General features: G+C 45.4%; 1 protein-coding gene across 5 annotated transcripts in view; it reads right to left on the bottom strand.

Moving 5' to 3' along the window:
• Positions 1 to 18,594, bottom strand: part of TESK2 (testis associated actin remodelling kinase 2) — a 163,070-nt gene that overhangs the window by 123,285 nt on the left and 21,191 nt on the right. For 3 of the 5 annotated variants that reach the window (XM_051857854.2, XM_051857852.2, XM_051857856.2), the window contains exon 2: positions 8,027 to 8,338. In XM_051857854.2, coding sequence (XP_051713814.1) covers positions 8,027 to 8,248 — 222 coding nt within the window. In that variant the 5' untranslated portion in view covers positions 8,249 to 8,338. Of the gene's footprint in view, positions 1 to 8,026; positions 8,339 to 11,441; positions 11,540 to 18,594 lie in introns of all 5 variants that reach the window. The other 2 variants (XM_070078581.1, XM_051857853.2) reach the window with 1 other exon arrangement.

Raw genomic sequence — 18,594 nt, 5'->3', positions numbered from 1 at the left:
TAAAGCTCCTGGCTTTGGCCTGGCCCAGCCCTGGCCATTGAGGCATCTGGGGAGTGAACTAGAGGATGGAAGATACTCTCTCTCTCTCCATCTCTCTCTCCCTCTCTCAAAAAAAAAAAAAAAAAAAAAAAAAAAAAAAAAAAAAAAAAAAAAGACATCAATATATCATATTAGAGTGCCTAAATTCTATTCCTAGCTCCAGCTCCTGATTCTAGCTTCCTAGCTTCCTGCCAGTTAAGACTTTGGGAGACAGTAGTGATAGTTTAAGTGATTGAGTTCCTACCATCCCAACATGGGATACTCAGATTGCAGTTTGAGCTCCTGACTTTGGCCTTGTCCATCCCTGGTTTCTGTGGGCATTTGGAAAATGAACCAGTGTATGGAAGACCTCTCCCTCTATATGTCTCTGTCTCAAAAAACAAAAATGATTTTCCTTGTAATAAAAGATTAATCAGGGCAAGCATCATGGCACAACAGGTTAAACCACTGCTTCAGACTCTCCTATTCCATATTTGAGTGTCAGTACAATTCTTGGCTACTCTGCTTCTGATATAACTCTCTGCTGATGTACCTGGGAGCCAGCAGATGGTGGCTCAATTACTTGAATCCCTGCCACCCACATGAGACACCCAGATGGAGTTCTAGCTTCTGGCTTTGGCATGGCCAATCCAAAGTTACTATGATCTTTTGGATGGAAGATCTCTCTCTGTGTCTCTCCCTTTCTCTCTGCCTTTCAAATATGTACATGAACAAATAAATAAATCTTTTAAAAATCTTAATCTGCAAAGAATTGAGATCTTGGGGCTGGTGCTATGGCATAGAACGTAAAGCTGACACCTGCAGTGCTGGCATCCCATATGGGTGCTGGTTCAGGTCCCAGCTGCTCCACTTATGATCCAGCTCTCTGCTATGGCCTGGGAAAGCAGTAGATGGCCCAAGGCCTTGGGCCCCTGTACCCATATGGAAGACCTGGAGGAAGCTCCTGGCTCCTGGCTTTGGACTGGCACAGCTCCTGCTGTTGCAGCCACCTGGAGAGTTAACCAGCAGATGGAAGACTTCTTTCTCTCTCTCTCTCTCTCTGCCTCTCCTTCTCTCTGTGTAACTCTGACTTTCAAATAAATAGATAAATCTTTTTTAAAAATTGAGATTTTTAACATACTTTCCAGTAACATGTTTTCTTATTTAGATCTTTTAAGCCTGTGGTAGATGTTATCAATAGCTTCTAGATATTGGCAATAAGCATTCTTCCTTCAAAACTGTTCATTTTGTTCTTGGCAATAACCACTAACAGACAAGTTACTTATGCAGATTCTTTGAGCTAGAAGTGGCCAGGTGAGCATAGATCTAGTTATTGAAATATAAAATGAAATCTGTAGGAATTCTGGGAAAATTTTTGCTGTTCCAAACAAAAGGAAAAATGCAATTGGTGATTCTCTTTCCCATTCTTTTCACCTTGGAACTGAAACCGTTGTCAGGTGACTGTGAAGTTGCCACGCACGAAGAAAGGTCTAAGGATTGCCAAGAAGCCGATCCCAGCATCATGGAGCAGCTGAACCAAGCTAGCAACTGTCTACCTCTAGGCTTTTTATTTTATGAGAAAAATGACTCACTTTTATTTAACCTTTACCCAGTCAGATAGTCTCCTAACACATTCCTGAACACATTCCTAACTAATCAAGTAGACTTCAGTCAAGTTACTTTTCTCCCTATGTTTAGTCCCAAATGTTTGAATTGTTTTTTGCTATTATAAACAACAGATTCTTGTGTTCTGTATTCTTTTTTTTTTTTTTTTTGACAGGCAGAGTGGACAGTGAGAGAGAGAGACAGAGAGAAAGATCTTCCTTTGCCGTTGGTTCACCCTCCAATGGCCGCCGCGGCCGGCGCGCTGCAGCCGGCGCACCGCGCCGATCTGATGGCAGGAGTCAGGAGCCAGGTGCTTTTCCTGGTCTCCCATGGGGTGCAGGGCCCAAGCACCTGGGCCATCCTCCACTGCACTCCCTGGCCACAGCAGAGGGCTGGCCTGGAAGAGGGGCAACCGGGACAGGATCCGGCGCCCCGACCGGGACTAGAACCCGGTGTGCCGGCACCGCTAGGCGGAGGATTAGCCTAGTGAGCCGCGGCGCCGGCCATGTTCTGTATTCTTTTCTAATTGGTTATTAATGGTTTATAGGAAAGTTACTGATTCGTATATATATATTACTGTTCTATCTATCCCCCTTGCCAAAGTTTTGTTGTAATTCTAATACTTGGTCAATGGTTGATGAGTTGATATCCAAAGATTTTCTCAGTAGACAGTGATATCATTTACAAACAACAATAGTTCTCTGAGCCTTCCTTTTTTTGTAAAGTTTTTTATAATTATTTATTTGACAGAGAGGATTTATTTATTATTTACAGACATAAAGAGGGAGAGACAGAGAGAAAGATCTTCCATTCTTTGGTTCACTCGCCAAATGGCTGCAACAGCTGGAGCTGGGCCAGGCCAAAGCCAGGAGCCAGGAGCTTCTTCCAGGTTTCCCATGTGAGTGCAGGGGCCCAAGGCCTTGGGCCATCTTCTACTGATTTCCTAGGCCATGATAGAGAGTTGGATTGGAAGAGGAGCAGCTGGGACTTGAACTGGTACCCATACGGAATGCCAGCATGGCAGGCAGAGGCTTAGCCTACTATGCCACAATGCCAGCTCTTTCTTCCTTTAAAAAAAAAAAAAAAAAAACCTTTTGGCCATCAAAGAAGGATGTATTGTTCTCTGAAGGGTGCAGAGAACTTCTACTTTGCTTATGACCTTGTCTAAACACTGATAGAGTTTGTGGTCACAAAACAATTCCATTGGGCCAGCACTGTGGTGTAGCGGGTAAAGTCTCTGCCTGCAGTGCCGGCATCCCATATGAGCACCGGTTCGAGTCCTGGGTGCTCCATTTCCAATCCTGCTCTCTGCTATGGCCTGGGAAAACAGTAGAAGATGGCTCAAGTCCTTGGGCCCCTGCACCTGTGTGGGAGACCTAGAAGAAGCTCCTGGCTCCTGGCTTCGGATCAGCGCAGCTCCAGCCATTGCGGCCAATTGGGGAGTGAACCAGTGGATGGAAAGCACCTCTCTTTCTCTCTCTCTCTCTCCCTCTCTCTCTCTCTCTCTCTCTGTGTGTATGTGTGTGTGTGTAACTGACTTTCAAATAAATCTTTAAAAAAAAAAAAAAAAGACTTCCACAGCCTTGGCAGCTCATGACAAGAGCCTCAGGTGATCACTGATGTCATAATAAGAGTGTTAGTTGTTAAATTAACAACAGAAATCACTGTGCACTTAATCCCCATATAGGACCTCTGTCCTTAATGAGTTGTACTATGAGAATTAACTGCAAAACTTGTTCCCAAACAGTAGTTTTTACATTGTGTGTGTATGTGTGTGCAAACTGTTGAAATCTTTACTTAGTAAAGAGTTGGCCTTCTGTATATAAAGTTAATTAAAAATGAATCTTAATGAAGAATGGGATGGAAGAGGGAGTAAGTGGTGGGACAGGAATGGGGGTGGGAGGGTAGGTATGGGAGGAAAAACCACTATATTCCTAAAGTCGTACGTATAAAATATTATTCATTAAATAAAAACTTTAAAATAAAAAAAAACAACCTTTTGTCCCCCTTTGAGGCACTGCATTAATATATGATATTGGATATGAACAAGTAGTTTTGAAGGCAAGTTTAACTTGAAGCATCTTATTTCAATGCTCCTTTTACTTCATATTTACTAAAAGGGACATGGAAAATACCTCTCTCGGAGCCGGCACCGTGGCTCACTTGGTTAATCCTCCACCTGCGGCACCGGCATCCCATATGGGCACTGGTTCCAGTCCTGGTTGCTCCTCTTCCAGTCCAGCTCTCTGCTGTGGCCTGGGAGGGCAGTGGAGGGTGGCCCAAGTGCTTGGGCCCTGTACCCGCATGGGAGACCAGGAGGAAGCACCTGGCTCCTGGCTTCGGATCGGGGCAGCACGCCAGCTGCAGTGGCCATTTGGGGAGTGAACCAACGGAAGGAAGACCTTTCTCTCTGTCTCTCTCTCTCACTGTCTATAACTCTCTCTGTCAAATAAAAAATTTAAAAAAAAAGAAAATACTTTCTCTTTTAGAAGGTTCCTTTGGGGCCATCACTGTTGCACATCAAGCTGCCACCTGCAATGCCAGCATCCTATATGATCACAGGTTTGAGTCCTGGCTACCCACTTCTGATCCAGCTCCCTGAAAAGTCACCTGGGGAAAGCAGCAGAAGATATCCCAAATACTTGGCCCCTGCTACCCAGGAGGGAGCCCTCAATGGAGTTCCAGACTCCTGGCCCAGACCCAGAATTGTGGACATTTGGGGAATAAACCACCAGATGGAAGAACTCTCTTTCTCCCTCTCTCTGTAACTTTGCCTTTCAAATAAATTTGAAAGAAAAAACAAAGATTTCTTTCTATTCCTTAATGAATGCCTTTGTCAGAAAAGATTATTGATGATTATCAAAAGTACAGTTTCTAATGAATGCATACAACTTTATACCATTCTAAAGTAGAAAAATAGTTGGTTAAATCAGCACAAATTGGGGCCATCTGTATGTTGCAAATTCAAGAGTAACCACTAAAAAAAATTCTTTTAATTAGTATAACTAGGGGCCAGCGCTATGGCGCACTAGGTTAATTCTCTGCCTGCAACACCAACATCCCATATGGGCGCTGCTTCTAGTCCTGCTGCTCCTCTTCTGATCCAGCTCTCTGCTATGGCCTGGGAAAGCAGTAGAAGATGGCCCAAACCCTTGGGCCCCTCCACCCATGTGGGGGACCCAGAAGAAGCTCCTGACTTTGGATCAGCTGAGCTCTGGGCCATTGTGGCCATTTGGGGAGTGAACCAGCGGATGGAAGACCTCTCTCTCTGCCTCTCCTTCTTTCTCTATGTAACTCTGACTTTCCAAGTAAAATAGATAAATTTTAAAAAAGCATATCTGGGCCGGCACTGCGGCTCAATAGGCTAATCCTCCGCCTAGTGGCGCTGGCACACCAGGTTCTAGTCCCGGTCGGGGCACCGGATTCTGTCCCGGTTGCCCCTCTTCCAGGCCAGCTCTCTGCTGTGGCCAGGGAGTGCAGTGGAGGATGGCCCAGGTGCTTGGGCCCTGCACCCCATGGGAGACCAGGGGAGGCACCTGGCTCCTGGCTTTGGATCAGTGCGGTGCGCCGGCCACAACAGGCCGGCCGCGGCGGCAATTGGAGGGTGAACCAACAGCAAAGGAAGACCTTTCTGTCTGTCTCTCTCTGTCACTGTCCACTCTGCCTGTTAAAAAAAAGATGACTACTGGATACACACAATTAAAATCTGTCTGCATGTATATATACATACATATATAAGAGGACACTATAAACCATTTGTGGAAAATGGTTCTAGTCCCGGTTGGGGCGCCGGATTCTGTCCCGGTTGCCCCTCTTCCAGGCCAGCTCTCTGCTATGGCCAGGGAGTGCAGTGGAGGATGGCCCAGGTGCTTGGGCCCTGCACCCCATGGGAGACCAGGAAAAGCACCTGGCTCCTGACTCCTGCCATCGGATCGGCGCGGTGCGCCGGCTGCAGCGCGCCGGCCGCGGCGGCCATTGGAGGGTGAACCACCGGCAAAGGAAGACCTTTCTCTCTCTGTCTCTCTCTCTCACTGTCCACTCTGCCTGTCAAAAATAAAAATAAATAAATAAATAAATAAATAAAAGATAAAAGGAATGTGCATTTGGCCTAGTGGTTAAGATGCCCATGTGCCATACTGAAGTACATGGGTTTGATACCCCATTCCAGCTCCTGATACCAACTTACTGCTAAATGTAGAACCTGGAGGGCAGCATTAGATGGTTCAAGTAATTCAGTCCTGCCACTCATGTGGGACATCTGAATTAAGTTCTTGGCTTCTTGCTCAGGCTCCAGATGTGTTGTGGACATCTGGGGAGTGAATCATCAAATGGGAGTTCTTTCTGTCTTTGTCTATCTCTGTGTGTGTCTGTCTTGCCTCTCAAGTAGATTTTAAAAAATAAGTAAGCTTATTTTGGTGCAAAAACATTTTGAGGGGCAGGTGTCCCATATCAGAGACAATTTCTAGCTCCAGTTCTCAATTCCAACTTCCCAACAATGCAGATTCTAGAAGGCAACAGGTGATGACCCAAGTGTTGGGTCCCTGCCACCCACATAGGAAACCTGGATTAAACTGCTAGGTCACTGCACACATTTGATTAGTGAATCAGCAGATGGCAGTTCTCTGTCTACCTTTAAAAAAATTGTTTTAAGAGTTTATTTATTGGGGCCAGCACTGTGGTGTAGACAGTAGAGCCGCCACCTCCAGTGCCGGCATCCCATATGGGCATCAGTTCGAGTCCCGGCTGCTCCACTTCCAATCCAGCTCCCTGCTATGGCCTGGGAAAGCAGTAGAAGATGGCCCAAGTCTTTGGGCCCCTGTGCCTATGTGGGAGACCAGGAAGAAGCTCTTGGCTCCTGGCTTCGGATTGGTGCAGCTCCAGGCATTGCGGCCAATTGAGGAGTGAACCAGCAGATGGAAGACCTCTCTCTCTCCCCCTCTCTCTCTCTGCCTCTCCTTCTCTCTTTGTATAACTCTGCCTTTCAAATAAATAAATAAATCTTTAAAAAGGAGTTTATTTATTTATTTGAAAGGCAGAGTTACAGAGAGAAGGAAAGATAGAGACAAAGACAGAAAGAGATCTTTGGGCTGGACCGGCCAAAGCCAGGATCCAGAAACTCCATCTTGGTCTCCTACATGGGTGGCAGAGACCCAAGTACTTGGGGCCATCATCTGCTGCTTTCCCAGGTGCATTAGCTGGGAGCTGGATCAGAAGTGGAGTAGCCAGGACAGCCATACAGAATGCATCACAGGCAGCAGCTTAGCCTGCTATGCCACAATGCCAGCCCCCTAAATTTTTTTAAAGATTTATTTATTTTTTTGAAAGGCAGAGTTACAGAGAGGCAAAGGCAGAGGAAGAGAGAGAGAGAGAGAAATCCTCCATCCACTCTCCCCAAATGGCCATAACAGCTGGAGCTGGGCTAATCTGAAGCCAGGAGCCAGGAGCTTCCTCTAGATCTCCCAGGAGGGTGCAGGGGTCCAAGGACCTGGGCCATCCTCTATTGCTTTCCCAGGCTGTAGCAGAGAGCTGGATCAGAAGTGGAGCAGCCGGGACTCAAACCAGTGCCCATATGGGTTGCCAACACTGCAGATGTTAGCACTACCCACTACGCCAGAATTGGCTCCTAAACCCAACAATTTTCCACAAAAATAAATATTTTAATTCCATTTTCCATAAAGTTTCTGAAGTACCTCATATATGTCTCCATATAGGTTTTTTTTAATTATTATTATTCGACAGAGTTATAGACAATGAGAGAGAGAGACAGAGAAAGGTCTTCCTTCCATTGGTTCACTCCCCAAATGGCCACTATGGCCAGCGCTACACTGATCCGAAGCCAGGAGCCAGGTGCTTCTTCCTGGTCTAACCATGCAGGTGCAGAGGCCCAAGCGCCTGGGCCATCCTCCACTGCCCTCCCAGGCCACAACAGAGAGCTGGACTGGAAGAGGAGCAACCGGGACTAGAACCCGGCGCCCATATGGGATGCCAGCACTGCAAGCGGAGGAATAACCAAGTAAGCCACGGCGCCAGCCCCTTCCATATAGTTTTTATATATGTATATAAGATGTGTGTATAATATATGAGCACAGAAGGTCCATTAGTAAACATACCAAACTATTAATGATTGTTATTGTAACACACACACACAGAGGCATGCACACAAATACATACACATAAACACTCACTGAGGCAGAAGGGAATAGAGGAGATCCTATATTATTTGAATTTTTGATTTACATTATCAGTTTATAAACTAAATAGTTTGAAAGTTTACAATCATGATCAAGATCCACAAAAACCTGATTAAGAAAAGCCTATGTCCTAGTTAAACAAAACTATCAGTTCTTTGCAGTGAACCTGACCATCAGCAAGACAATATGAGAAAAGCTGAAGTATCATTTACCTTGAAAACTTCAGAGAAGAAGCCAGATCCTATTTTTTCACAGGTAAAATCATCCAAACGCGTCAGTCTGGAGAAGGCACCTATAAGAGCTCGGTATGAAGATGGCCAAACTCTTCCCACCTGGGTCATGTTTCCATCCCCTCCTCCACCTCCTTCAAACTCTTCAAGACGTTCCACACGTGGAGGAAATCCTGCAATTGAATTCCGTTTGCTCCGATCCATAGTCTCAATAATCACTTTCTTTCTTCTTTTAAAAAGAAACTCCAGACATAATAAATTTGTGTTGAATTTTGCTTCTCTTCTGATTTGACACTAAACGAAAGATGAAAAAGCATTTAATTAACACCACTAGTTACTAAGCACATGCAAATCAATAAGGTCTTGATACAAAAATATTCCCTTTCACATTTTAGCTCCTGATTTTTATATCTAAAAAACTTTTATGCTTTCACCTTCAAAAAGCACTGATACAGTTTTTTAAAGATTTATTTAAAAGGCAGAGTTAAGACAGAAGAAACAGATTTTCTATCCGCTGGTTCACCCCCACAAAAGGACACAATAGCTAGAGACGGGCCAAGCCAAAGCTAGAAGACAGAAGCTAGTCTAGATACCTACTAACACATTTGGGAAAGCAGCAGAAGATGGCGAAGTGCTTGGGCCCCTGCACCCACATGGGAGACCTGAAAGAAGTTCCTGACTCCTGGCCCAGTCCTAGCTGTTGCATCCATTTGTGGAGGTGAACTGCTGCTGAATGGAAGATCTCTCTCTCTGTGTTTCTCTCTTCCTCTGAATATAAATAATATCTTTTTAAATTGTCATTTTTTAAAGATTTATTTATTTGAAAGGCAGAGTTAAAGAGAGACAGAGGCGGAGAGAGTGAAAGAAAGAGAGGTCTTCCATCCATTGGTTCACTCCCCAATTGGCTGCAACGGCTGGAGCTGTGCCGATCCAAAGCCAGAAGCTAGGAGCTTCTTCCAGGTCTCCCACGTGGGTGCAGGGACCCAAGGCCTTGGGCCATCTTCTACTGCTTTCTCAGGCCATAGCAGAGAGCTGAACTGGAAGTGAAGCAGCCGGGACTCGAACCATGACCCATATGGGATGTCAGCACTGCAACCGATGGCTTTACCTGCTATGCCACAGTGCTAGTACCAAAATTGTCATTTTGTTAAAAAAAAAAAGAATATATTGTACAAAGAGGCTTCTGAGAAAATGAGAATTCTTTTTAAAGATGAGAAGATGAGAATTTATTTAAAAATCGTATCCACAAATCACATTGAATCTGATAAAAACTAATTAAAAATTAAACTTTTCAAAAAATTGAAAAAACTAAATTCCATGATGAATGTAATATTCCTTATGTATTTAATAAATTTCTAAATGAGCATTAAAAATCAGATTTAGATATCACAAATTATTTGTAGATACTTGACTATAATAAATTTTATAAGTAGAACTAGAATTATAATAACAACAACAAAAAACAAAAGCCTACACTTCTACCAGTGCCCTTCATGGTCTCACATAATTTTTTCTTAACTTGAAAAACTAAGCCTAAACATATAAAAATGACAGAGACTACAAAATTACATGATGTAATTTTTTTAAAAAATTATATCTAAAAGCAATCTAAATATTCACCTTTTATTAAACAGCACAGTCCATTAGAAGTAACTATAGAAGGTTCTACCTCTTCTGATATAATTGAGAAAAAAAGGACAAGCCTGGATGGGCAGTTGTACAATGGTTAAGTTGCTGCTTGAGATGAGTGCATCCCTGGGTTTGAGTCCTGGCTTCATTCTCTCTTTCAGTTTCCCAATAATGTGCATCCTGGAAGGCAGTGGGTGATGGCTAAAGTGCCTACCTATGTAGGAAACCTAGATTGAATTCCCAACTCCTGACTTTGGCCTGGCCCATCCCTGGCTGTTGCAGGCATTTGGGAGAGAACCAGCAGATGGGAAATCTCTGTCTCTCTTGTCTCTGCCTTTCAAATTAAAGAGAAAAAAAATACAAGTCCACATATTATTTTAGCTCATCGCTCTCTCTTTCTCTACTCCTACTTTTTTTCCCAAGAGAATATTCTAAGAATTCTACACAAAATATAACATTGTGGACTATTCAAATAGTAAAAGGCTTTGATAAATGTGAATTTCTACCCTGCTTACCTCCAAACCCCTCCATAGCCATAGCCAGAAGTCAGCACTCCACCCAGTATGAACCAATCACAGACAGTTCTTTTCTTAGAAATTTGGAATTGGAAATAAGATACTCCAGCCTCAATGTAGCTGCTTTCTATAATGGCAGCCATGTAAACTCAAGAGCTGCTGGCTACGCCATTTTACCACACAGCCTTAAAGGCAGAAAATGTCAAGAGTTCGAGGCCAACTTTCAAAGAAAAAAAAAAAGAGAGAGACAGAGAACATCTAGATTTCCCTACTGGACTCTAGTTCCTTATTCCTAAGTCCTAACTTAACCCTCCCTGGCTTAGGCTCCATGAGACATCCTTTTATCTTTAGAATAAATTATTGTTGTTTCATTGAGTTCTACAGAATCTTCACAGAAAAAATTATATTCCCAAAGAATAAATTATTTAAGTACCTTTATTGAATCTATGCATAACAGTGATATTGGGATTAACAAACCAAAATTTTAAGGTCACAAGAACAAAAATTTAGGGTTTATAAGACTAAAAATTTTGAGTTTTATAGCCTGTAAAAATCATCAAGTTCATTCATTTATTTTATATCTGAAGAAACCTAAGGCCCAGAAAGGAGAAGTGCTGTTTAAGTGCTGTGAAGTATTTACTAGAAAAGCTAGACTTGGAAAAAAGGAACCAAGAGTACTGAATTTCTCAAAGTATGTCTGCTTCAAAATCACCTTGCAAAACATGGCTCTGGCTCTCACCCTTAATCTACTAAATCAGAATCTCTTGGACAGAGGTCTGGAAATTTAACCAAGCTCCTCATTGATTGTTATGCATTTTCCAATTTAATCCTCAAAACATAGCACCAAGGTAGGTATAATCTCCATTTAACAGAAAAAGTGGGCCGGCACTGCGGCTCACTAGGCTAATCCTCTGCCTACAGCGCCGGCACTCCAGGTTCTAGTCCCAGTTGGGGCTCTGGTTCTGTTCCGGTTGCTCCTCTTCCTGTCCAGCTCTCTGCTGTGGCCCGGCCCGGGAAGGCAGTGGAGGATGGCCCAAGTGCTTGGGCCCCTGCCACCTGTATGGGAGACCAGGAGGAAGCACCTGGCTCCTGCCTTCGGATCGGGCAGCATGCTGGTCGCAGTGGCCATTTGCGGGGTGAACCAATGGAAGGAAGACCTTTCTCTGTCTCTTTCTCATTGTCTAACTCTGCCTGTCAAAAAAAAAAAAAAACCAAAAAAAAAAACCATAGACTTGGAAGGTTAAGTAACCTGCCTGAGCACACACAGCAGGAAGAATCGGAATCAAGTTCAATCCAGCAGAAAAGCTCAAGTTTTTTCCGTTTTGTTATTTCTTAATTCAGTGTTTTTCCACTGTGAGAGATATAAGGCGTTAAGTTAGCCAGAGGTAAGTTAAGTTAGAACAAAGAGTTTCAGCAGAAATCTAAGCTGATTGTAATTTGGACAGAAAAAAAGAAACTTAACTTTAGAGAAATAAAATATATAAAAGTGAAACTGAATTATATAAAACATGGTTGCCTGCTAAATTAACTGAACTATTTAACAGGTTTGCCATGTACTGTTTTTTTCTTTTTTTGAGATATATTTAATTTTTAATGAAATGAAATGTTAACCTCCTCCATGCCCTCAGGGTTTCCTGGGGGTGGCAAAACTCCGTTCTCTATACTAAAGCACAGGAAGACAAAATTGCTCATTGCAGCTCAACAGGTCTTGTTTTACGTTCTCAGCTAAGTAGGAGGAGGTAGGGAATCACTAACTGTAACTGAGCTGGTTTGGTAGGAGCCTATTACAGAGTTTACAATAGCAGAAAAGACTGACAATTTTGATATTTTCATTTTGAAAAATAAATAACATCTTAGCTCACAGCTCTTTTCTAGAGAAAGTATTCTTCAAACATTAAGGGTATATACTTAGACAAACTCCAAAGTACACAAGTACAGCAGACCTGAACAAGTTTATTCCTTTTTTTTTTTTTTTTTTTTTGACAGGCAGAGTGGACAGTGAGAGAGAGAGACAGAGAGAAAGGTCTTCCTTTGCCGTTGGTTCACCTCCAATGGCCGCCACGGCTGGCGCGCTGCGGCCGGCGCACTGCGCTGATCCGAAGGCAGGAGCCAGGTGCTTTTCCTGGTCTCCCATGGGGTGCAGGGCCCAAGTACTTGGGCCATCCTCCACTGCACTCCCTGGCCACAGCAGAGAGCTGGCCTGGAAGAGGGGTAACTGGGACAGAATCCGGCACCCCGACCGGGACTAGAACCCGGTGTGCCGGTGCCGCAAGGCGGAGGATTAGCCTAGTGAGCCGCGGCGCCAGCGAGTTTATTCCATTTAAACCAACATGTGGTAAAAGAGAAAAAGGAAACCAAATTTCATCTGTAGGAGTAAGAGATAAATTTTAGCAAACCTTCAGCAGTTACCAGAATGAATTATATCTACCAATGTGCTTATTCTTTTTTAAATATTTATTTATTTATTGTTTGAAAGGCAGAGTTAGAGAAGCAGAGGAAGAAAGAGAGCAATCTTCCATCTGATGGTTCACTCCCCAGATGGCTTCAACGGATGGAGCTGTGCAGATCCGAAGCCAGGAGCTGCTTCCTGGTCTCCCACACCGGTTCAGGGGCCCAAGGTCTTGGGCCATCCTCTACTGCTTTCCCAGGCAATAGCAGAGAGCTAGACTGGAAGTGGAGCAGCCAGGACTTGAACTGGTGCCCATATGGTATGCCAGTACTGCATGCAGTAGGTTTACCTGAGCCACAATGCCAGCCCCTGTGATTGTATTTCGAAAACAATGTTGGGGCCGGTGCTATGGCGCAGCGGGTTAACGCCCTGGCATGAAGCGCCGGCATCCCATGTGGGCGCCGGTTCTAGTCGTGGTTGCTCCACTTCCAATCCAGCTCTCTGCTATGGCCTTGGAGTGCAGTGGAAGATGGCCCAGGTCCTTAGGTGCCTGCACTCAAGTGAGAGACCCAGAAGAAGCTCCTGGCTCCTGGCTTCGGATTGGCACAGCTCCAGCTGTTGTGGCCATCTGGGGAGTGAACCATCAGATGGAAGACCTCTCTCTGTGTCTCTACCTCTCTCTGTAACTCCATCTTTCAAATAAATAAAATAAATATTAAAAAAAAAAAACAATGTTGAATGGGGGGGAAGCAAGTTTTAATGTTATCAAAATTAAATTTAAAAGAATTTTTTTAAAGATCTTATTTATTTGTTTGAGAGGCAGAATTACAGAGAGAGAGAGAAAGACAGAGAGAAAGGTCTTCCATCCTCTGGTTCACTCCCCAGATGGCCATAACAGCCAGAACTAGGCCAATGAGGCCAGGAGCAAGGAGGAGTTTCTTCTGGGCCTCCCACACAGATATAGAGGCCCAAGCACTGGGGCCATCATCCACCACTTTCCCAGGGCATGGCAAAGAGCTGGATCAGAAGAGGAGCAGCAAAACTTGAACCGGCACCGATATAGGATTCCAGCGCAAGAGGCGGAGGCTTAGTTCAACATGCCACAGCATCAGCCCCTATAAAGAACTTTTTAATTGTTACTACAAAGGGCCAGCATTATGGCATAACAGGTTAGGCCACCGGAGACACCAGAATCCCATAAGAGCACTGATTTGAGTCCCAGCTGCTCCACTTCCAATCCAGCTCGCTACTAATGCACCTGAGAAAGCACTGGAAAATGACCCAAGTGCTTCGGCCCCTGCTACCCATGAGGGAAACTTAGATAGATTTCTAGGCTCCTGGCTTCAGTCTGGCCCAGCCCCTCCATCATGGCCATTTGGGGAATAAGCCAGCAGGTGGAAAACCTCTGTCTCTCTACCTCTCCCCCTGCCTTAATTCTGCATTTCAAATAAATAAGTAAATCTTTTTTTTTTTTTTTTGACAGGCAGAGTGGACAGTGAGAGAGAGAGACAGAGAGAAAGGTCTTCCTTTGCCGTTGGTTCACCCTCCAATGGCCGCTGCAGCCAGCATGCTGCGGCCGGCGCACCGCGCTGATCCGATGGCAGGAGCCAGGTGCTTATCCTGGTCTCCCATGGGGTGCAGGGCCCAAGCACCTGGGCCATCCTCCACTGCACTCCCTGGCCACAGCAGAGGGCTGGTCCAAGCAGCATCTTAACCACTGTGCAAAACCTGGGATCTTATTTAACCTCTCTACAATTTATTTCCCCATCTGTAAAATAGAATAAAAAAGTAACTACATTATAGTATCCCATACACAGTAGCTCAATCCATCCTTATAATAATGATAGGCTATTGATTAAATGAATAGTACCTGAGAAACAATAAGCATTTCAGGGACGGAGCTGTGGCCATAGCAGGTAAAACCGCAGCCTGCAGTGCCAGCATCCCATATGGGTACCGGTTCAAGTCCTGGCTGCTCCATTTCCGATCTAGCTCTACGCCATGGCCTGGGAAAGCAGTGGAAGATGGCCCAAGTCCTTAGATCCCCTGCACTCATGTGGGAAGATCCATAGGAAGCTCCTGGCTCCTGGCTTCGGATTGGTGCAGCTCCTGCTGTTGTGGCCAACTGGGGAGTGAACTAGCAGATAGAAGACTTCTCTCCCTCTCTGCATCTCCTTGTCTCTCTACGTAACTCTGACTTTCTTTTTTTTTTTTTTTTTTTTTTGGCAGGCAGAGTGGACAGTGAGAGAGAGAGACAGAGAGAAAGGTCTTCCTTTGCCGTTGGTTCACCCTCCAATGGCCGCCGCGGCCAGTGCGCTGCGGCCGGCGCACCGCGCTGATCTGATGGCAGGAGCCAGGAGCCAGGTGCTTTTCCTGGTCTCCCATGGGGTGCAGGGCCCAAGCACCTGGGCCATCCTCCACTGCACTCCCTGGCCACAGCAGAGAGCTGGCCTGGAAGAGGGGCAACCAGGACAGAATCCGGTGCCCCAACCGGGACTAGAACCCGGTATGCCGGCGCCACTAGGCGGAGGATTAGCCTAGTGAGCCACGGCGCCGGCCGTAACTCTGACTTTCAAATAAATAAATAAATCTTTAAGAAAAAATAAGCATTTTCAACTCCTGTTATTATTTTTTTGAAACAACTGCCATCTTCTTTTTTAAAGTTTTATTTGTTTCTTTTTTTTTTTTTTTAAAGAAGAAAGATAATGACAGAAAGAAATCTGGGGCCAGTGCTGTGGCATAGCAGGTAAAACCACTGCCTGCAGTGCCAGCATCCCATATGGGCACCAGTTCGAGTCCACTTTTTTTTTTTTTTTTTGAAAGAGTTACAGAGAGAGATGGAGACTGAGAAAAAGAGGTCTTCCTTCTTCTGGCTCACTCCCCAAATGGCCGCAACAGCCAGAGCTGGGCCAATCCAAAGCCAGGAGCCAGGAGCTTCTTCTGGGTCTCCCACATGCGTACAGGGGCCCAAGGACCTGGGCCATCTTCTGCCGCTTTCCCAGGCCATAGCAGAGAGCTGGATAGGAAGTGGAGCAGCCAGGACTGGAACCAGCACCCATATGGGATGCTGGCAGTGCAGGCTGGGTTTTTTTTTAACCTACTGTACCACAGCGCCAGCTCCTGCTCTACTTTTTTTTTTTTTTTTTTTTTTTTTTTTTTTTTTTTTTTGACAGGCAGAGTGGACAGTGAGAGAGAGAGACAGAGAGAAAGGTCTTCCTTTAGCCATTGGTTCACCCTCCAATGGCCGCCGCAGCCGACGCGCTGCGGCCGGCACACCACCACGCTGATCCGATGGCAGGAGCCAGGTGCTTCTCCTGGTCTCCCATGGGGTGCAGGGCCCAAGCACTTGGGCCATCCTCCACTGCCTTCCCAGGCCACAGCAGAGAGCTGGCCTGGAAGAGGGGCAACCGGGACAGAATCCAGCGCCCTGACTGGGACTAGAACCCGGTGTGCCGGCGCCGCAAGGTGGAGGATTAGCCTAGTGAGCTGCGGCGCCGGCCTGCTCTACTTCTGATCCAGTTCTCTACTAAGGCCTGGGAAAGCAAAAGATAACCCAAGTCCTTGGGTCCCCTACACTCACATGGGAGACCTGTAAGAAGCTCTTGGCTCCTGGCTTCAGATAGGCCCAGCTCTGGCCATTGCAGCCATCTGGGAACTGAACCAGCAGATGGAAGACTTCTCTTTCTCTTTATCTCTCTCTCTCTCTCTCTCTCTCTCTCTGCCTCTGCCTCTCAAATAAATAAATAAATCTTTAAAAAATTAAAAAAAAAAAAAAAGAAAAGAAATCTTCCTTCCTAAATTAACTGCAACATCTAGGGCTGGGCCAGGCCAAAGCCAGGAGCCCAGGACTCAATCTATGTTTCTCACACGGGTGGGAGGGACCTGAGTACTTGAGCCATCATCTGCTGCCTCCCAAGGTGCACGTTAGCAGAAACCTGGAACTGGAGGCAAAGCTGAGACTGAAACCCAGATACTCTAATACAGGACACATGTGTCCCAAGCTGTATCTTAACCCATTATGTTAAACACCTGCCCATAATTATTAAAGGTACATTTTTAAAAGATTATTTATTTGAGAGGCAGAATTACAGAGAGAGGGAAAGAGAGAAAGGGGTCTTCCATCTGCTGGTTCACTCCCCAAATGGCCATAATGGCTGGAGCTGGGCCCATCTGAAGCCAGGAACTAGAAGCTTCTTCCAGGTCTCTCAGGTAAGTCAGGAGCCCAAGCACTTGAGCCATATTCCACTGCTTTCCCAAGTCATTATCAGGGAGCTGGATAGGAAGTGAAGCAACCAGGACTCAACCTGGCGACCGTATGGGATGCCGGTGACACAGGCAGAGGTTTAACCATATTACAGCACAGCACCAGCCTCTTTTGAGATAGGTTTTTACAGTATGTCTCCCAGAGATTTCAGCTGCCAGTTGTGGGACAGCATCCCATATCAGAGTGCCAGATTGAGTCCCAGCGCCTTTATTTTCAATCCAGCTTCCAGCTAATGCATCTGAGAAGGCAGAAGAAGATGGCCCAAGTCCCTGCCACTCATGTGAGAGACCCAGATGGAGTTCTGAGATCCTGGCTTTAGCCTGGCCCAGCCCCAGCCATTGTGGCCACTTGGACAGTGAAATAGTGGATGGAAAATTTCTCTCTCTGCAACTTTTTCAAATAAATAAATCTTTAAAAAAAAATAAAATGAAACTCCCTTCCTAAATTTTCACAAACCACTAGTTGAGAACTACTATACTATACCAGAAATACATATTTTAATGACTTTTTTAAAGGGTCCACGTGGGGCTGGCACTGTGGCATAGCAGGTAAAGCCACTGCTTGCAGTGCTAGCATCCCATATGGGCACAGGTTCAAGTCCTGGCTGCTCCACTTCCAATCCAGCTCTCTGCTATGGCCTGGGAAAGCAGAAGATGGCCAAGTCCTTGGGCTCCTGCACCCATGTGGGAAGACCCAGAGGAAGCTCCTGGCTCCTGGCTTCGGATAGGACTGGCTCTAGCCATTGTGGCCATTTGGAAAGTGAACCAGTGGATGGAAGATATCTCTCCCCCCACCCACCTCTCTGTAACTCTGCTTTTCAAATAAATAAATCTTTCAAAAGGGGGAGGGGGGGAGGTCCATACACTATGCCATCATCTGCTAACTCTGGTTAGCAGGAAGCTGGATCACAAGGTGGAGTAGACTAAACTCAAACTGGCACACCAATATGGAATGGTGGGTGTCCCAAACAGTGGCTTATCCTCTTCATCACAATCCCCACCCCAAGAGGGAAATGTCTTGACGGCTGGAGTTATCATCACAATGGCAAGGGTGTCAGGTGGCACTATTTTTGTGGGCGGGGACCAGAGAAGCTAAATGTCCTATAATGCACAGAACAGTCTTGCAGAACAAAGAATTGTCCTGCCCTAAATGTTAATAGTGCCCAGCTGAGAAACTCTGTGTCAGAAAAGCTTACTCACTTTTGTTCTTAAACTGGGAAGCAGTGTGTTGACAGCCATTCAGAAATGCCAAAATTATGTGACATACAAGGTCATAAATAATTTTTAGTAACTGTGTTCTCACGTTCACTTTTTATAGACTTAGAAGTTCAAAACTTTTTCTTTCTTTCCTACAGAGGTTTGTCTTTCAAAGTTTAATTTTCATCTATATTTGGGCTGATTTGTTTTCCACAAAGAAGGTACAGTGACGAGGCTGGCATTGTGGTACGGTGGGTAAAGCCACCACCTATGATGCCAGAATCGCATATGGGCACCAGTCTGAGTCCTGGATGCTCCACTTGCTTTCCAGCTCTCTGCTGTGGCCTGGGAAAGCAGTAGAGGACAGCCCAAGTCCTTGGACCCCTGCACCCACGTGGGAGACCCAGAAGAAGCTCCTGGCTACTGATCAGCTCAGCTCTGGCCATTGCAGCCATTTGGGGAATGAGCCAGCAGTTGGAAGACCTCCCTCTCTCTCTCTTTCTCTCTCTCTCTCTGTCTGTCTCCACCTCTCTCTGTAACTCTTTCAAATAAATAAA

This window comes from Oryctolagus cuniculus, chromosome 7 (genome assembly GCF_964237555.1).
Source record: "Oryctolagus cuniculus chromosome 7, mOryCun1.1, whole genome shotgun sequence".
Classification (NCBI taxonomy): Eukaryota; Metazoa; Chordata; class Mammalia; order Lagomorpha; family Leporidae; genus Oryctolagus; species Oryctolagus cuniculus.
The sequence above is the reverse complement of the archived record's forward strand: the minus strand, read 5'-3'. Positions and strand labels throughout refer to the sequence as shown.